Genomic DNA, 19629 nt, shown 5'->3' on the forward strand with positions numbered 1-19629 from the left:
TGTTTGTGTCATGTCTTAGTAGGCAGCATGTACGCATACAAGTGGTTTCAAAGAACGGGGCCATTGTATGTCCCACTCATGCAGTCTAATAAGCTTACAATAGGCAGCTCAGAAGCTAATCGCCCACATCACTGTCAGTCTCCTCATGTGAAACTGGTGCAGACATCACTGCCATTTGTTTTGCCTTAATTCTTTGGCATATTTATTGTTCATGTGCACATAATTACAATCTTGCAAAAAGACTAAATAATCTAGATGGGGGAGCCGAATAATTTGGTGATACAAAAGTTAAATATATGTGAAAATACATTAAAAATATTTAAGAACTCACTTCTTAGTTATTAACAGAATAAAATAATAATTTAAGTCAAATTGGACTGTAAGTCTGTTTATTTCTAAATTTCATGGGAGGAAATAATGAAAAGTGTCTGAGGCAAGTTCTATCTCAACTGGTGTGATTGCCCACAGCAACCATTTAGCTTATATCTTTAATTTTTTGCACACCACTTAGAAAATGAAAGTGTAATTGCCAATGTCCAGTTGAGTCCAAGATTTAATCTAAGACACATTTTATTATTGACCCCATGGGGTTTCTTTACTAAAGCTGGAGAGTCCAAAATCAGACTCCCTTCTGCATAGAAACCAATCAGCTTCTAACCTCAGCTTGTTCAATGAAGCTTTGGCAATGAAACCTGGAAGCTGATTGGTTTCTATGCAGAAGTGAGTCTGATTTTGCACTCTCCAGCTTTAGTAAATAAACCCCCATGTGTCATTCTTGTTTAACACTGCAACACATTTAATGCTTTCATTCATGTCTTGCAAAGCTCATAAATCCCCTTCATAGGGAATAAAAGAACATGATATCAAAGCTCACCTAGTGATATTCTGAGGACAAAAGCTCACCTAGTGATATTCTGAGGACAAAAGCTCACCTAGTGATATTCTGAGGACAAAAGCTCACCTAGTGATATTCTGAGGACAATTGATGTTGCAAGACAAGTACATGAATGCTTATACTGTATAATCAAGTATACGTAAAAATGAAATGTGTGTGTGTGTCTATAAAATTAATCACCCTATTGGAAGTTTTCATGTTTCATAATCTTAAAGCCTTGTATCAAATGTTTTCAAAGTGAAAATGGAACAGGGAGCATTAGCTTTGCTGATTGCAGAACTGAGTAGGAGGTCTTGTCAGACTTCTACAGCAAGACCCCTGCTTCCTCAGAGTGGGCAGGGGACATTCCTTGCAGCATGCTGACAGAAGAAAGGCTTTATTACTCAGGATGTCTGTGCTTACTAAACACATTTAAAAAAAAAAAAATAAAGACCTTGGATACCTTCTTGATACAAGTGAACTGTATTTAGCTGGTTTAAGCTGAAAGATCAGATGTGCTTTAAAACAGAATGTGTACGGTTTGGGGGCGCTTGCCCACACGCCCATCAAATTGGGAAGAGTGGCTGTGTCCTTGCAGCCACTGCGTCCCCATACTTCTTTTTTGTTTTGGTTTTATTTTAAACAAATAATTTTTATTACAGGATATTTCACAGTTACAAGAAATATGCAACAAACAGGTAGAAACTAAGTCGAAACCAAATGGAGTATATGATGCGTAGGTCGGCAATTATAAATTCCAGGTAGAATGCAGTAAGAGGCAGAGTAGTTCAAGTGCAGGTGTACAGCAAAAAGTCCAGGCAAGAATGACTGGAAGTATCAAAATGGAAGCAATAATGTCAAGGAATAACATCAGACGATGAGAAAAAATACTGCTTTTGGAGTGATCGTCCAATAATCTGATCAGTTCATACGAAATTATCTGAAGTTACAAGCATGAAAAGTTTTCTTGTGCGATAACAGAACAAACAGTTTTTTTGTTTAATTGATACAGTATTTATCCATAAAAAATTGGGTGATCAAGACTGCGCATGCTCAGAAACCGAAGACTACATTACAATACAATACAAAACCTTACATCGTTGTGGGATGTTGTATTCTGTCTTCAGAGAATTTTTGTAAATCTAGTAACCTATTCGTTTTTGTTATGAGACTAGCATGCAAAAACAAAAAATGGACGATTGTTCATCTGATTTTTTTCTCTTCATGTGTTTTAGGCATTACATTCAATTCTATAATCCTTGGGGGAGGGGATGGCAGGGGACACAGGAGGAGGAGGGGGGAACAGAATGAGGATTGAAAGAAGGGGGAGGGGAGAAAAAAAAAGCCAAAAAAGGGAGGGGGAAAATGGAGCAAATTTGCTTCAGATCCACTTACACAGAAGTATAAATCATGCAGAAACATAATCGCCATAAAATAACAGATACATTCTGTAGATCCGTAAGGGTACTTGTGCAAGAGAGAACCAGGTGAAGGAACAGTAAGAGGCTCTATCTAATACTGACAGGTCATGTGCATTTATCCATTTCCCATACACTTACATGGGCTGCCTAAATGCAGCTCCTGGTGACCTTAAGCTGCATAAACACATGGCCCATTCACGGACTACAGCCCTCACCTGCATGCCACCCTAAAATTAGAATAGCCCATACTTCTACTACTTCTGTTGTCAGTCTGGGATCCCTGAAAGGTCACAAGACTGAAACTTTCTGATACCATTCTTGTAAATAAATGAACTCCTCCCAATTGCTTGACAAATACCTGCTTGAGGAGGCATTTAGGAAGGATCTCTGGATTGAAGTATCTACCCACAGTGATGGTTGTTGGGCAGCACAATGACTTTAATCTGTGTGAAAGCAGATTCAGCCAAGGCACAAGATTACTGTATTGAGAATTAAGCAGCCATTAAAGTGGATGTAAAGGCTCAAGGCATTTTATCTTCATGCATTCTGTGCATGAAGGCAAAACACATTCTGTGTCCAGCAGCCCCCTAATACTTTCCTGAGCCCCATGGTGTTCCAGTGATGTTCATAAGAGCCTCTGCTCTCCAGGGACTCTTTCTCAAAGCCAGTGAGGAGAAAGAGGGGGCGAGGCTGAAGCAAAGCTCTGTATGTGAATGGACAAGCCGAGCCATGGCTCGAAAGCAAGCCTTCTTGGTTGCCCCATAGCAATCTGCTTGCTCTGCAAGGGCATTAGGAAGGAGGGAAGGACCAGGAGAGAAGAGGAGGATCAGGACTGCTCTGTGCAAAACCACTGCACAGAGCAAGTAGGTGTGACATTTTTCTTATTTAAAAAAAAAACAAAATTGCCTTTAATATCACTTAAAGGTACACACTGCCCTAGTATGAGCACAGGCCATTCACAAGCTTCTTAGATTTGGGCATAGGATGAGGTGGAGACAAAAGCTCTACAGGAAAAAACCTAGTTTGAAGTTCTCCAGAGGAAGAGATTGGAAGCAGCAGCAATGGCTAAGCTAAGAATCTTGGGACAAGCTGCAGAAGAAAGTGGCCATTGTCCCATAGTCACGTTGAAAAAAAGACATTCATTTATCAAGTTCAACCAATAAAGAATAGAAAAAAATACAACCTTGATATGCAGAGCCCTATACCCACAGTTGCCCCTGAGGAAGAAGAAAAAAACAAACACTTCTAGCATGGTCCATTTTTTTCTCCTATACAAAAGTTAAACCTCTTTTCCTCAAGACACACAGAATGCCCCCTTGTGCTTTACTATGACCTTAAGGTGAATACACCACGTTCATTATCTGGATCACATATAGATAGTGATCATGGAGAAAATATTCAGTTCAGCTAACCTTTTCTCATAGTTCATGTCCTCTGTGCCTCTTGTCAGTTTAGTTGCCCTTTCATGCGTTCTTTTTAGTATCCCCAACATTATTTTTGTGATTTGGTGACCAACACTGAGCAGCATATTCCAGATAAGGTCTTAATGCTTTGAAAAGGCACAAGATATCTCAACATTATATCCTCCTATATAGGCATTAAAGCAAAAGAGACCTGAAGGGTATAGCAAGGTTTTTCTTTTTTTAACCCCCTGTGTAAGCCACAGAATAATAGCCAACATATGCAAAACCTGGATGAGGGAAAGAGAAAAAGTAAAGGAATGGGTAGGAAGGGTGGGGGGGGGGGGGGGTCCCGGGGGTCAAGTGGGCAGCGGGACTAGCCAGACCAGGTTCAAAATCAAATGGTGCAACCCTTCAAGGTTCTGATCTGTTTATAACTTTTCACAGTTTTACCAGGTAGACATCCAATCTTCTGAGGATGCAGCTTTTGGTCACAGGGTTCTTTCAGTGGCACTCCGAAGTTGGGTCTTTTGAACTCTGTTGTTGGGCCTGTTGGCACAGTTCTGTTTGCCTTGTTGTTGCCAATTCTTCTAATTCATTGCAGCATGATAAAGGTAAAAGGAATTTTGACTTTCCTGTAAACACCATATCTTGGAGAACTGTATAGGGCACATGCCACCCTCCCTTCTATTCCTTTATGACTCTGCATTGCTTGCTACAAAACTGGACTTACGGATTTGGGTAGCGTTACAGGGGAGGCACACAGGGGCGTGTCCTAAAAGGGTTTTCTATTGTCAAATCACCTGAAGGTATAACCGTTTTATAACCCATGTTCTGTGAATACTCAGCCTGTGTCCTGTCGAGCAGGATGTTGCTGATGTGGTTAACCGAGTTCTTTTCAATATAGGCATAGAATAACCACTATAGTATTGCTGGGTATAAATTATCTCAAACTTGTAGGCTTTGACATTGCTTGTAAGGACTTGCTTTGACATTGCTTGTAATGAAGCAAGCTGATTGAATGATGGACAATGTTAGCTTTTGTCTACTTACCTGCATGCAGCTGATATATTACACATTTCTGCAATAGAAAAACAATGTACAAAAAGTAGGCATTTCTCTAAATGAGTGAGTTGCAAATAAATCACCTTGCTACAAATTGGAAGTAAATCACTGTTTTCAGATGTGGTTGCCTAATCTGTCTTCTATAATTGAATTTACCATGATGTTTTTATAGGGTTAGTTATTTCATATTTGCAGTGTGGCAGTCTAGGTTTTTTTTCTCTGTGCTGCCAGTATAGATCAAAGCTGATTTCCTGCATTGTTTTTCACAAATTATTATTGTTCTTGCAAAATAAACTTTCCCCAATGATTCCACCTATGGCATTTAAGGGTCTATACACAAAATGATTTGCTCTTGCTCTTTGTTTATATTATCCAAGGCATACCACAATGCAATATAACTTGTAATATAGCTTGTTAGCTGCTGTACTTCTCTCGTTGCTGGATGTCTTTGGGATTGTAGGGAGAGTGTGCTTCCTATATCCAACAACATTTTCTTTAGATCGGTTAAATACCTTTAAAGTAGAACTGCACTGCCTCTGAGCACAACAAACCAAAAATGTTATTTAATTTATTGTTAGTATTCAAAGCAAACTCCCCAATCCATCCATGTGTCCATGCTTTATTTTGCTGAAAATTCATTTTGAAAAATGCCCCCTGGTATTTCTGGCAGTGACCATCTCGAGTAAGGGCAAGATGATTCATGTACTATTTACTTCCTGGAATCCATCTGCCCTTCGCTCAGGCATTGGCTTAGCTGAGAACCCTCCCCTCCTGAAAACCCCTGCAATGTATGACATAATTTGCCTAGGCATGGAAACCAGGAAGTAACTGAAGAAATGTAAAAAATTAGAAAAGGTTCAAGCAAGTAAATATAATACACTTTCCTATCTCTTTACTAATTCAAGCAGCATAAGGATTAAACACAGTCCATGTTGATTGAGAGAGTAAAGTTGCACTTTAGTTTTCTTAAAGAAAGTGCAAAAATTTAAACCGCGTCTCTGAATTTTATAGAATTGTTTGTTATACCTTTTTTTTTATTCAAATAGAGGTAGCTGATGTCTCTAAATCATGTGTTCTTCCATTTTTTTTTTTATCCATAGATTCATGTATATTTTATACAAGTTGGTCCTGTGATCCTGGAGACTGCTAGCTACAATGGGATTTCTTTGCCTATATTACTGGACAAACCTCCAGAAATAAAGATACGTACAAAGGGCTTGTATAGCAGCCATGACCACTTCCCATGTGAATGGTCATGTAGCAGAAGATTCTGATAGTGAGAAGCACAGCGTAGAGCTTTCTCCAGAAGAGCCACAGAAGCACAGAGAGATGGCAGTGGATTGCCCAGGGGACTTGGGTACGCGGGCAATGCCCATACGTCGAAGTGCGCAACTTGAACGAATTCGGCAGCAGCAAGAAGACATGCGCCGTAGACGTGAAGAAGAAGGAAAGAAACAGGATTTGGATGTTAATTCTTCAATGAGACTTAAGAAATTGGCACAAACATTTCCTAAAACTGGAATAGATAACCCTATTTTTGACACCGATGAAGGACTTGTTCTGGAAAGTCCCAGTCATGCTGTAAAAGTATTAGGTAAGGCAAGTTTTAGTAATTATTCTGTGATACTTTTTGTGAGTTTTGTGCATTTATGTTCACTTAGTAGTGAAGGTAATATGAAAAAAAATCACTGTTTTTGTAAGTATATATTTAATCTGATCTTTATTGAATGTTTAACCCCTTCCTTCCACCACCTCTGGCCCTTTAAGAGGTTCTAAATTCCGGGAGGTGAGGCGGGCATTCTGATCATGTGACTGCTGTGATTGGCAGTCACACTGATCACATGATCAGAAAGATCCCAATTGCAAGTCCCTCTGGTTACTGTGCTGGGTATGTGCAATCAGCACAGTAATGTGTTTACATAGGGACACTTGGCGTCAAAGCAGACCCCCTTAGAAGCTGTAAGTGGTTAAAGTGGAATTAAAGCCTAACATTATTCTTAAAATGTTCCTGCCCTCCTTCTTTGATCTATCCTGCCTATGCTGTGTAAAAAAACTATCTGTATACTTTTTTTTTTTTTTTGTCCACTCTGATCCAGTCACGTGATCCTACAACTCTGGCTTCCCTGTGTTGTTGGCAGTCCCTCCTCTCTGCAGCCACTGTGCACCAATGGCTGGGCCATGGGAGCCTTTGAGTGATGTCATGGCTTTGAAAATTCTCAGTTGTTGTCGAAAGCTCCATCACACGGGGAGCCAGAGCTGCAGGATCATGTGGCCCGACCTGATTGGAATGAAAAAAGCAATTTTTTTTTCTTTTTTAATGAAAACACAAGGTAGGAGGAGGGGGACTGAACATTTTTGGAATTATTAGTGTTATGCTTTAATTCTACTCAAAGGAAAAATCTGAACTAAAGTTCCATATCCATTATTAATTGCTGAATTAAAGTGGAGCTCCACCCAAAAGGGAAAGTTCCGCTTTAAGGACTGCTCCCCCGCTCCCCATTAAGGATTGGCACCTTTGGAGGGTGGGGGGGAGAGCGGGGACCCAAATTTGAGAGGTGCCCACTCCCATTTCCGGTCCGATCGCCTAGGGGATTGGAAACGGAGGGTGACCTCCCTCCCTCCCTCCCTCCCTTCCTGTAGTCTTATGGGACACGTGACATTCATGAAGTAGAGCGCTACTCGCGCATGTGCAGTGGGTACCTGGCTGTGAAGCCGCAAGCTATCACAGCTGGGTACCCACACTGAAGATGCTGGCCTCCTGGAATCCAGGACGGCTGGTGAAACGAGCTGCGGGGGACACACCACGGGACCAAGGGACAGGTAAAAGGCTGTTTTTTAAAAGTCAGCAGTTACAGTGAGTGGAACTCCACTTTAAGTACCATCTCTGTAATAGATATGCTAAAATATATTCATAGAAACGCAACAATGACATTCTGGGATTGTAACACAGATTTACATTTGATACCAGTTATTTAGATGGTTACACCATATGTTATGGGAGATTATAGAAAAAGATGGCTAGACTAGTACAAAGCGGCACCTTTCCCCTGGAGACACCTTATCCAAGGGTGTGAACAAAGAAGCACCTTGTGTCCCTACAAGTACAGAAAGCTTGGGTATAAGAGTCCATATGGAGGGAAAAAAAGTCATCTAAAAGGAAAGAGGAACAGATTTAGATTCAAGGTAAAATGGAAAAGGATAGGATATAAGTAAAAGGGGAGATGGCAAATTGGGAAAGGGAGGGTAGAAGGTAAGAAACACACAGATGATCACATGGAGGGAAGGAGGGGGCAGAGAAGGAGGTGCCTGGAGTAACAGAATAGGGTGCTGGACACTACCTCAAGATCATCTGAACTCAAGTACATGACCATGGTTAATACGCTGATATGAACACTATAAGTACAAGGTGAAGTGTGAAGAGTGTTTACAATAAACCCAGATGGGCCATGTAACTGTAAATAAACCTGAAGCACCTCTTCCAGGAGAGCATCCTTTTCCAGATAGTGGATAAAATCTATCTCCCTTATCCAGTCTGCCAGAGGAAGGGTATATGGTTTACCCCAGTGTGCCCGTGAAAACCAGAAAGTTTCAACATACCGTATTTTTCGCTCCATAAGACACACTTTTTTCCCCCCAAAAAAGGGGGGAAAATGTCAGTGCTTCTTATGGATCGAATATGGAGGGGCTGGTCTGGTATTTCACCGTGTCAGAATACCGGGCCGGCCGCTCAGCTCTTCTCTGCAGCAGGACCTTACCTGTTCCTCGGTCCAACGCTGTACAGTCTTCCTGCACTGGCACCTTTAGTGTGGACACTCGGCTGTGACTGCAGAAGACGCCAGGCTATTCACAAAGCGCAACGCTTCTTGTGCAAGCGCAGTGGACACTCGGCTGTGACAGCCGGGCGCCCACTGCGCTTGCGTGAGAAGCGTTGCGCTTTGTGAATGGCCCGGCATCTTCTGGGACACATGACAGGTCCCAGAAGACGCCGGGCCATTCACAAAGCGCAGTGCTTCTCGCGCATGAGCAGTGGGCACCCGGTTGGCTGCCGGGTGCCTGCACTAAGGGAAGGACAACTCCGCGGAAGTGGGAGCCGGTACCTGTCAAATTCAGGTGCCTGCTCCCCTTCCCTCCCCAAAGGTCCGCAGTCTCTGGCCATCTCCTGTACTGTCTGCAGTCTCTGGTCATTTTCTCATTTTTATGTCTGCAGTCCATTGGTTCAGAATATTTTTTTTTCTGGTTCTTCACCTCTAAAACCTAGGCGCGTCTTATGGTCAGGTGCATCTTATGGAGCGAAAAATACGGTACATTATTTTCTAAAGGCATTGTAAATGTATTTTTTTTTAAATAACAAACATGTTATACTTACCTGCCTTTGCATAGAGCAGCCTTGATCCTTCTCTTCTGGGTTCCCCTGGCAGCGCTCCTGGCTTCTCCCCACTTTCGAGTGCTCCCATAGCAAGCCATTTGTGCACTCATGCGGGCCCGGTTCACCCCCCCCCCCCACTCCTTACAGGCTGTGATTGACAGCAGCTGGAACCAGTGGCTCCTGCTGCAGCCTCCATGTCTTTTGAGGAGAGAAACGCTGAGAATGTATTAAGGTAATAACAGTCTGCCTTTGCAACCACTTTAATTTGTTTACAGGAGTCAGGCATCATGGAAAGAAAGGTAATTTGGTAACCTATTAGCTCTTGATAGATTTGTAGAATTTTATTCCACAAGGAAATGATGAATGTAGGTCATTTATCCAGTGGCTGCTTGACATCTCTAGCATGTGGCTGGGATAAATGGGTCCACTTTATATAGGACTATAGACCGCAATGCCACGGTAACATGATCTTAGAATTACATTCTTATGCCTTGGAGTACATGGACATTTTGAGAGTAAATGTCAATATCTTATCCCAGTTCAGTTCCTTGGAAAAAGTTTTCAATTCATCCTCCCAGTTATAAGGAGCCTTTGGGGCCCGCTAGTAGGTTTACTGCAGAAAAAGTTGATATACCGTTGAATATGTGTATTCAGATCTGTCTGTTTGGAGGAGCAACAGATCAAATCTCATATAAGATCTGAAGACCAAATCTAATGGCAACAGAGATCTCACATAACAGTGGTCAATTGAGAATACTCCAGCCACTCTTGAAGCTTGATTAATCTCAATCCTGTTTTCTATATTCCATATGAAGAAATGAGGTTGGGTCAGAGGTGAAAGGAATGCATAGTTGCCAAACAGCATTATTGGTGGAAAGGGCATTGTAGTCAATTGTGGAACCTTGTTCAAATAGTCATCTAATAATTGAAGTGCATCACAAACAAAGGCAGAGTCCCTAGGCGGTCTCTACCTCTGGGGTGTCAAAGGGAGAGAGGAGGCTATGCTAGATTAGACTATTTTCTATGTTAGGCCACATTTTGATCTGCAGTAGAACTAGTCCAGTATTCTAAATGATGAATATAGATAGATATAAGCCGGTGGACTGAAACGTTGAAAATCTTTATTGGCTAGTCAAGTACATCCAGTAAAACAATGCTAACGATTTTGAACCGCTATGGCCTTAATCAAGAAAATCCAGAAAAATCACCATTTTCTGATCTGGTTGCTTAATCTGTCATCTATAATTGAATTAATAGTAATGCTTTTATAGGGTTAGTCTTTTCATATTTGCGGCGCGGCAGTCCAGGTTTGGTTCTTTGTGCCGCCAGCATAGATCAAACCTGACTTAGTGCAGTATGCCTAAGTATTTTCTTTAACCGCCTCCCACCCGCCATATAAGGTAATGATGGGCGCAAGGCGGTTCTCTCGTTCTGGGAGGATGTCATATGACGTCCTCCCACTCTAACCACGCATGCGCGGCAGCAGCAGCACGACGATCTGTGGTGCACTGTGTCCCTGGGACACAGCGGATCACCGATCGCCGGAAAGAGCCAAAGATGTCGGCTCGGTCATGTGATCAGCTGTGTCCAATCACAGCTGATAACATGTAAATAGGAAAATGCCTGTTATCAGCATTTCTCTCCTCAAGAGCTGTCACACTGACAGCTCGAAAGGAGAGCCGGTAATCGGCATTCTTCGGAGGGGACATGTACACTGATCATTAGGGCACTGATGATCAGTGTGCCCTGATGATCAGTGTAGCCCCAGCAGTGTCACCTGTCAGTGCCCATCAGTGCCAGCTTTCATTGCCCATCAATGCCACCTGCCAGTGCCCATCAGTGCCTCATCAATGCCAAATATCTGTGCCTACCAGTGCACATCAATGCCACATATCAGTGCCCATCTGAGCTGCCTTTCAGTGACACCTATCAGTGCCGGTCAGTGCCACCTATCAGTGCCCGTCGGTGCCACCTATAAATGCCATCAGTGCTGCCTAAAAGTGCTTATCAGTGCCATATGAGTGCTACCTTTCAGTGCCCATCAGTGATGCCTGTCAATGCCCATCAGTGCCACCTACTAGTGCCTCCTCATCAGTGCCCATCAGTGCCACCTACTAGTGCCTCCTCATCAGTGCCCATCAGTGCCACCTATCAGTGCAGCCTATCAGTGCCCATCACTGCAGCCTCATTTCCACACATCAGTGAAGGAGAAAAATCACTTTCTTACAAAATGTTATAACAAAAACTAAGAAAAAACTTTTTTTTTTCAAAATTTTCAGTTGTTTTTGGTTTGTTTAGCAAAAAGTAAAAAAACCAGAGGTGATTAAATACCACCAACAAAAATCTCTATCTGTCTCAAAAAAATGATTAAAAATTTCATATGGGTACAGTGTTCCATGACTGTGCAATTGGCATTCAAAGTGCGACAGCGCTGAAAACTGGCCTGGGCAGGAAGGGCGTATAAGTGCCCTGTAGGCTACTGAAAAACACATTTATTATTACTCTTGAAAAATAGTTTGCCTAGTGATTTTACTTTATGGCATTTGAGGGTCTATATACAAAATGAATTGCTCTTGATCTTTGTTTACATTATCCAAGGTATACCATAATGTAATAGAGTTAGGTCCATATATATTTGGACACAGGCACAATTTTCCTACTTTTGTCTCTGTATGTCACCAGAGTAAATTACAACAAAACAGTCCAAAGGAATTTGAAGTGCAGACTTTCAGCTTTAATTCAATGGTTTAACATATCAAGTACAAATTTTAGGAGCTGTAATCATTTTTATACACAGTCCCTCCATTTTCAGGGGCTCAAATGTAATTGGACAAATATAATCATAAATAAAATTGTTAATTTTTAATATTTTTTCTTGAAAATCCTTTACTGGCAATGACTGCCTGAAGTCTGGAACCCATGGACATTACCAAAGACTGGGTTTCCTCCTTTCTGAAGCTTCGCCAGGCTGTAACTGTAGATGTCTTCAGTTGTTCTTTGTGGGTCTTTCTGCCTTTAGTTTTGCCTACAGCATGTGAAATACAAGCTCAATTGGGTTGAGATCAGGTGATTAACTCGGCCATTGCAGAATATTCCACTTCTTTCCCTTCAAAAGCTCCTGGGTTTCTTTTGCAGTGTGTTTTTGGATCATTGTCCATCTGTACTGTGAAGTGCCATCCAGTCAACTTTGCTGCATTTGTCTGAATCTGGGCTGACAGTATATCTCAAAACACTGCAGAATTCATTTGGCTGCTTCTGTAGCTGGAAGCCATGCATGCCCATGCCATCACACTGCCTCCACCATTTCTTACAGAGGACGTTTCGTGGTTTGGATCATGAGGTGTTCCAAGCCTTCTTCACATTTTTTTCTTCCTGTTATTCTGGTACAGATTAATCTTCGTTTCATCCATCCAAAGAATGCTTTTTCAGAACTGGTCTGGCTTTTTTAGATGTTTTTTGGCAAAGTCTAATCTGGCTTTTCCATTCTTCAGGCTTATGAATGGTTTGCACCTTGTGGTAAACCTTCTGTATTTGCTTTCATGAAGTCTTCTTGATGGTAGACGTTGACAATGATACGCCCGCCTCCAGGAGAGTGTCCTTTACTTGTCTGGATGTTTTTCTTTACTACAGAGAGGATCCTGCAATCATCCTCCACTGTTGTCTTCTGTGGACATCCATGCCTTTGTATGTTGCTGAGCTCACCAATGCATTCTTCCCTCAGAATGTACCAAACTGTTGATTTGATGACTCCTAATGTTGCTGCTATCTCTCTGTTGGATTTGTTTAGTTTTTGAAGCATTACAATGGCCTGTTTCACTTGCATGGGCATCTCCTTTTAACTCATGATGTAGGTTCACAGCAATAGATTTCAAATGCAAATACCACACTTAGAATCAACTCCAGACCTTTTACCTGTTTAATTGCGGAAGAAATAACAAAGGAGTAGCCCACACCTGGCCATGAAACAGCTTTTGATTCAATTGTCCAATTACTTTTGGTCCCTTGAAAAAGGGGGGATGGCTCCTCTTAAGAGCTGTAATTCCTAAATCCTTCCTCCAATGTGGTTGTACATACCCTCAAATTAAACCTGAGAGTGTACACTTTCAGCCCATATCTATTATATAACTATAGTTTGGATATGTTTGGTAAATACCTGAAAAAAACTAAAATTGTGCCTGTGTCCAAATCTATATGGACCTAACTGTATAACAGCTTGTTAGCTGCTGTGCCACTCTTGTTGCTGGATGTCTGGGTGATTGTAGGGAGAGTATGACAAAATTCTTTGGTTCCTATATCCATTAACCTTTTCTTTTAGATCCATTAAATACCTTTTAGGCTTTTTGCACTTTCTGTAAAAAAAAAACTATACAATGTCTCTTAGTTTTTATGGAATTATTTGTTATGGACAATGGACACAACACAAATACCTTAATTAAAGATTTCTGAGACTTTATTTAAAATCTTAAATTATTGCAAGTTCTCCCAGCTGAAAACAAGCAAGTCCTGGAATACAATCCAAGTAACACTGTACTTATCAATGCAGTTCTCAAATGAGAAATATGCATTTCTGCCACTAGAGGTCACCACAGGAGAATGGCTGCAATTTAGTTTGCTTGTGGGCTCCATCTTGTGCCTCCTACAGCTCGGTGATTGTTGGGATACAGTAGATACTTAGATTCTGTCCTCTCAGGCCTTAATTTACAGGTAAGGCCTCTTGCGGCCTGAAGCTTAAAAAATTTCAGTACAGCGTTTTTTTGTTTTTTTTACTGATCTAAAATGCAGCCCATTGTTTACAATGTGCCTGCACACACGTGTGTAAACTAGTGCTGCATATTCTGGAGTGAAAAGAACTATTCCAAAATCTGTGTTCCCAGTCCATATTTTGCATCGGTACACAAATATGCGCATATGAGCATAAATATTAATTGAATTTGCATGGATGTATTGTACACGTCAATATGCATACCCACAAATACGTGTGTACATATGCTCGAATACGCTCAAAACAAACACCTGAAATTACGTCCAGAAATGCTGATGTTCAAGCATCAGTACAGTGTGCAGGAGGCTTAAGAGGGTACATTTGTCTGACAAATCAGTATTATCTTTATAACATTTAACTGATTCCTATTTATGTTCTCCACCATCGCAGCACAATGTTTAGCTATAGTCTGCTCAGTAAATTGGTTTTTCTTTTCCCCCTCTCAGTAAAATGATGAGATGAACGTCTAAAGTTTGGAAACATTTCCACACTGCAATTTCAGCTGAGAGCAAAGCTGCAGTTTGCAAATATTGTGAGAAGAAATATTCTTTTCCAAATGCTACAAGGATGGCAAAACACATCCTTGCATGCCAGAAGAGTCCAAACAAGATTAAAAAATACTTTATGGAATGAAATCATAGGGACCAGAATGAAAGTGCAAGCAGCTTTTCCCTCCAGAGTTCTCTTAATTTTCCGAAAATTTTAATTTTTTTCCAGGGAAAACATTTTTTTTCATAGCTTCAAAATTTTGTTTACATTTTAGACCTCTGATTACTCAGTTCTCAGTCCACTCTGAGCAGAGCAGTGTGACCGCTCTCTGCTGTGCCCTCCAGTGCTCACTTTAGGGCTTAGGCTCTCAGCGGTGCTTTTGAGATGCTGGGCCAGCTGCTGTTCAGGCATGTGGGTTACAGGAGTGCATTCCTGTGACCCCCAAGTGAAGTAGGGCCAAAAAAGCTTGTGCTTTATTTTTTTCCTGGCTAACATTTTACTTTTGACATGTACTTTTTTTCCAACCTGTGTAAATCAAACACAGTTACACACCCATCAAGTTGAACCAGAGGCATTCTCAGAACTCTAAACCCTAAGCTGATCCAGAGGAAGGTAAATAAAAAAAAAAACTATTTAAAGTATGGTCCAATTTTCTCTATTAGGTAAAAATGTAATACCTGGTTGCCCAAAGGAATCCAGTTAATCCTTGAATCAACATTCTAAGTATTTGTTATAATTATTGGCAGGCAGATAGCTGACATCATGTGTGCTAGTACACACAGCTTTGTCTAAATGTAAATGCTACCAAGCCAGATGCTGATTGTTGAGAAAAGTAAAGCTCAACACTGTTTTCACAAAGCACCAAAGACAGAAACAGATGAGGCTGGAGTTTCCTTTTAAAGTGAGCAATTTTGCACCTTCACTATATAGACCTTTCATGTATCTATACAATGTGAAAAAATCCCCCTTTAATAGCCTCCTCTCAAGAGTGAAATATGTCATTTCAGCATTTCTTTCCTCATAGCGAAGGTCATCTATACCCCTTATTAACTTGGTTGCCCTTTTTTGCACTCTTTCTAGTTCTTTGCTATAATTGTTATGAACGGATGCTACACTTTGAGCTGCATAAACTGAGGTCTACTAACGCTTTTTTATGGGGCAAGATTATGATTCTCTTTTTAGGTTTGTTCCTTTTAGAATAAGTAGTATCTTCCTTGCTCTAGAAGCTACAGATTGGTATTGCATGCTGTTTTTTAAAGTGAATGTGAACTCCAAAATTTAAAGATTGCTCTGTTATGGGGAGCATCTACAAAATGTTAATTGTGCTTAAGCAGTACCCTGAAAAATAGCACTTCCTGTACCTAGACACCCCTGTGCCTATAATAAAAAACTGTATGTCTGTAGTGTAAAATTCTTAAGCACTGCGTCTCTGACTAACCATTTCATGAGATGTGGTTGTTATGTTAATACCGTGCCGTTCACTGTTCTTGCTGAAGAGAAGGTTGCAGTATAAGGATCTGCCTGCTGCCTTCATCCTGTGGATTTGTGCTTTCTGCATATCTCCTGCTGCTTGATTATTCCTCCATCAGTTTTCACATCAGCAATCAGGGACAGCTCTGAAATGAGAAAGCAAAATCCTGCCTTTACCTAGATGGCCACCTTTATACACAGACACCAGCATGGTAGGTCAGTCATACAAAAATATCAGCTGCAGAAAGACCACAGCCAATACCGATGACTAGTCATTCTTATTATTATACAGGGCTTATATAGGGACAACAATTTGCTCAGCGTTTTACATTAGGGTTTGACCACTGCCTTTTTTGAGCCCCATTTCCACAGTTTTGGTGCTCTTTAAAGTGGAATTATATTGCCAGATCAAATGTAGACCTCCAGGAACCTTTTTAGCTTTAACGTGGTAGTAAATGCTGTTACAAAACCCCAAAAGCAAACAAACAAAAACTTCGGTTAAGAGCATAATGTGCTGGTATGCATCACATACTAGCACAGTATGAAAGACTTGCCTTAAAACTAAGCTCTCCAGTGGCTTTTTGTCACATCTGACAGGGTTGACTCACCGATAGTCTCGTTCACTTTAATGGGACTGCTGGTTATGCGGCAGTGACACAAGGTGAGGGACGTGACAGCAGCAGGTGAGTGGATGCCCGCTAACTGGCACTGTCATGATGGATCTAAATTGACAGGTGATCTCTAAATGTAAGGAATCAGACTCCTTTTTGCTGGTAGTTAGAATAATTAATATTTGCAAACCAAATGAAAGTTTCCTTTTTAGAATAATAAGTTGTCAGGTTAGTAAAACAGTGATTCAACACAACAAACATTTTACTCCTGCGCTAGGAAAGGACTCAGTAGACCCAATAGGAATGTTCTGGAATTTTCTGGAATATGCACTGCTTGCTGCCCTCAACAGACCTGGGTGGTCCAAATACACTGGATACAAATGGAGAAACAGAAAAAGGGCGCACCGACCTAGTGCATTATTGTTTAAAATAATTTAATTGAAGAAACAAAATAGGTTGGCTCTGAGGAAGAGGTTGTGTCCTCGAAACGCGTTAGCCAGTTGGTCATCCAGGCTTTCATCGTATGGACTCAGATGTTGTTTGCATCATACATCTTGTTCAGTTTGACATGCCTGTGTTATTATGTCCATTGTGAGTATGATACCTATTTTGTTTCTTCAATTAAATTATTTTAAACGATAATGCACTAGGTCGGTGCGTCCTTTTTCTGTTTCTCCATTTGTATCCAGTAAAACAGTGATATCAGAACTGATTTTAGGTTAATAGGTTAATCACACATAGCTGGAGAACTACTCAAATTCTCATTTGTTTTTTCTCATGGTTACTGTGAAATTGTGTGAATGCATCAATGCAGTGCATGTTATCGCAGCTTGTGGAGTTTGGATTCATTGAATGAGTTCAAAAATTGTAAATATTGCAGAATATACAGCCTACATAACTAAGCTCCATTTCATTTTCAGTCATTAATGTATCTTAAATAGAAAACTATCTTTAGATAGATTTTTACTCCAAAAGCATTTTATTAAAATAAATTTCATAGAAATAAAAAAAAATCTGATTTAAATTAAAAAAAAAATCGATTTTTATCCACCCTATCTACAGGTAAGTCTGCCTTGCAAATTCTTTTCCAGCGCTGCATTTTCTGTGCTTCTCTTTATGATCAATGCTTCTATCTTCACCAGCTTGTTTTTGGGGATTGTGATTGGCTGGGGTGGGATAACATAACTCTTACACGGCCACTTTGTTCCTGTACAGAATTGTACTAAGACTATGCAGAAAGCAGCGCATATGCAGCTTAGTGTACACACAGAGAGAGAAAACACTGACTGCCAGGAAGAAGCATTTAACACAGAAGAATCCTAGAGTCTCATCTCTCATAAAAAGCCTACCTGTGGGTGTTTTAAAGAAGGAATTTACTTCCGTTTAAAATTTTTTAACTACCAGAACAACCAGATCCTTTTTCATCCTGGATACAACCTTTGAGTCATTAAATACTACTCGTTGGATATGTGTGTTATCCTCTTAACCCCTTGACACCGACGTAACACAAATATGCGGCCTCACAGACCTGGCCTTTTTTCCATGGGGCCACATATTTGCGTACCTGTCTTTCTGCTGGGAGCGCGCCGCACGGCGTGCTTCCAGCACAAGGACCGCGGTGTCACTGAACACCGGGTCTCGTTCTAACGATCAGGACCTGGGATGTTCGATTCCGGGTCACATGATCACTGTGATAGCCTCTGATTGGCTATCACAGTGATCAGTCACTGTACAGCCTGGCCCCCTTGTTTGTTTTTCTTCTCTCTATGAATGGAGGAGAGAGATGCATTGTATCTCTCTAACTCCTGACATAGAGGGGGAAAAAATGTTTGTAAAAAAAATAAATAAGTATTAAAAATAAAATAAAAAATACCTAGATAAAGATTTGATCTAGTTCATTGCCAGGGTAAGTGTTTGGGTCAAGGTCAGGGTCAAAGGTCAGGATTTTAAAAAAACATTTGTGTCAGTATGTTTTAGGGAAAAAAAAAAAAAAGACAAAGACAAAAACAAAATGTGCACTATGGTTTCTGAGCTGTACTACGGGTACAAACATCAAATAACATACACATATGGTATCGCTACGATCGTCAAGAGCTGGAAAATTTATTTTGGGTTGTTTTTTGGTGGTAATTTATGGTAGTAACAAGAAACGAACAGCTAAAGTAAAAAAAAAATTATTTTTTTTACTATTTTGGGCCAGTTTTCCTTTGATAATAAAAAAAAAAATCAGGAGATATCCATTACCATTTACCACGAAATGAAAGCCCAATTTGTCCTGAAAAAATCAAGGTATAATCTACCTGGATGTACAAAGTAGTTGTGGTGATATGTACGGTTTTACTATCACATGTCAACGTTGCAGAATTGTGCTTAGGCATTTAGATTTGTTTTACCCTTAGGCGTGAAGGGGTTAAGGTGGTCTCCTGTTTTCACTTAGGCATTTAAATTTGTTTTAGATTATTTATTTATTTATTTTTTTAAGCTGGAGGACTTTTCGTATATTTCCACTTCTGGTGTTAAATTTAAGAAAACCTCACTACATGTTTGTGTTCCCATTCATACAGCATACCTCACTTTTAACAACTTAACTGTTATCAGTTTTCTGTGTTGTGATTGACTGACATCACTTAGATATGCAATACTATACCCAAATGATTTTGATACTATTTTTGAGACCGATAACACTTTCTTTAGATAGTATTTAATAACCCCTTGATTTTCTTTCTATTTTAAAAAAGGAAAAGCTAAAAATGTTGAAAACAGATGTTATCCCTATTTGACTGCAAAAGTGGAAATACCCTTTACGTTTCACAGTATACGAACCATGTTAAATATATTGGAAAAGTCCAAATATTCGAAATTTACTGCCATCTCTTTTGTTTGCTTTTACTTTGTTTACATTTACTTTTATAAAACAAAATTAGATAGGACAACTTTTGCCTTTCATTAATTCATGCTGGCTGTTGCTTCTGATATATTCTCACAGATACTTTTGTATGCAATCAAATAACATCCCTGGTGTAATCCCAATGGAACACTATTGACAACGGGTGCTCCCTGCTGCTAAACCTGACTGTGTTTACAGTATCTCACAGAAGTGAATACACCCCTCACGTTTTTGTAAATATTTTATTATATCTTTTCATGTGACAACACTGAAGAAATGACACT

At 40.3% G+C, this 19629-nt stretch overlaps 1 protein-coding gene across 1 annotated transcript in view; it reads left to right on the plus strand.

Annotated features, from left to right (window-relative positions):
* PALS1 (protein associated with LIN7 1, MAGUK p55 family member) overlaps positions 1-19629 on the plus strand; it is a 197850-nt gene that overhangs the window by 59318 nt on the left and 118903 nt on the right. Inside the window, exon 2 of the mRNA XM_089681487.1 lies at positions 5861-6354. Within this exon, the coding sequence (XP_089537613.1) occupies positions 5991-6354 (364 nt within the window). The 5' untranslated portion in view covers positions 5861-5990. The remainder of the gene's footprint in view (positions 1-5860; positions 6355-19629) is intronic.

Source organism: Staurois parvus, unplaced genomic scaffold, assembly GCF_062004578.1.
Source record: "Staurois parvus isolate SC_StPar_1 unplaced genomic scaffold, SC_StPar_1.0 ptg000267l, whole genome shotgun sequence".
Classification (NCBI taxonomy): domain Eukaryota; kingdom Metazoa; phylum Chordata; class Amphibia; order Anura; family Ranidae; genus Staurois; species Staurois parvus.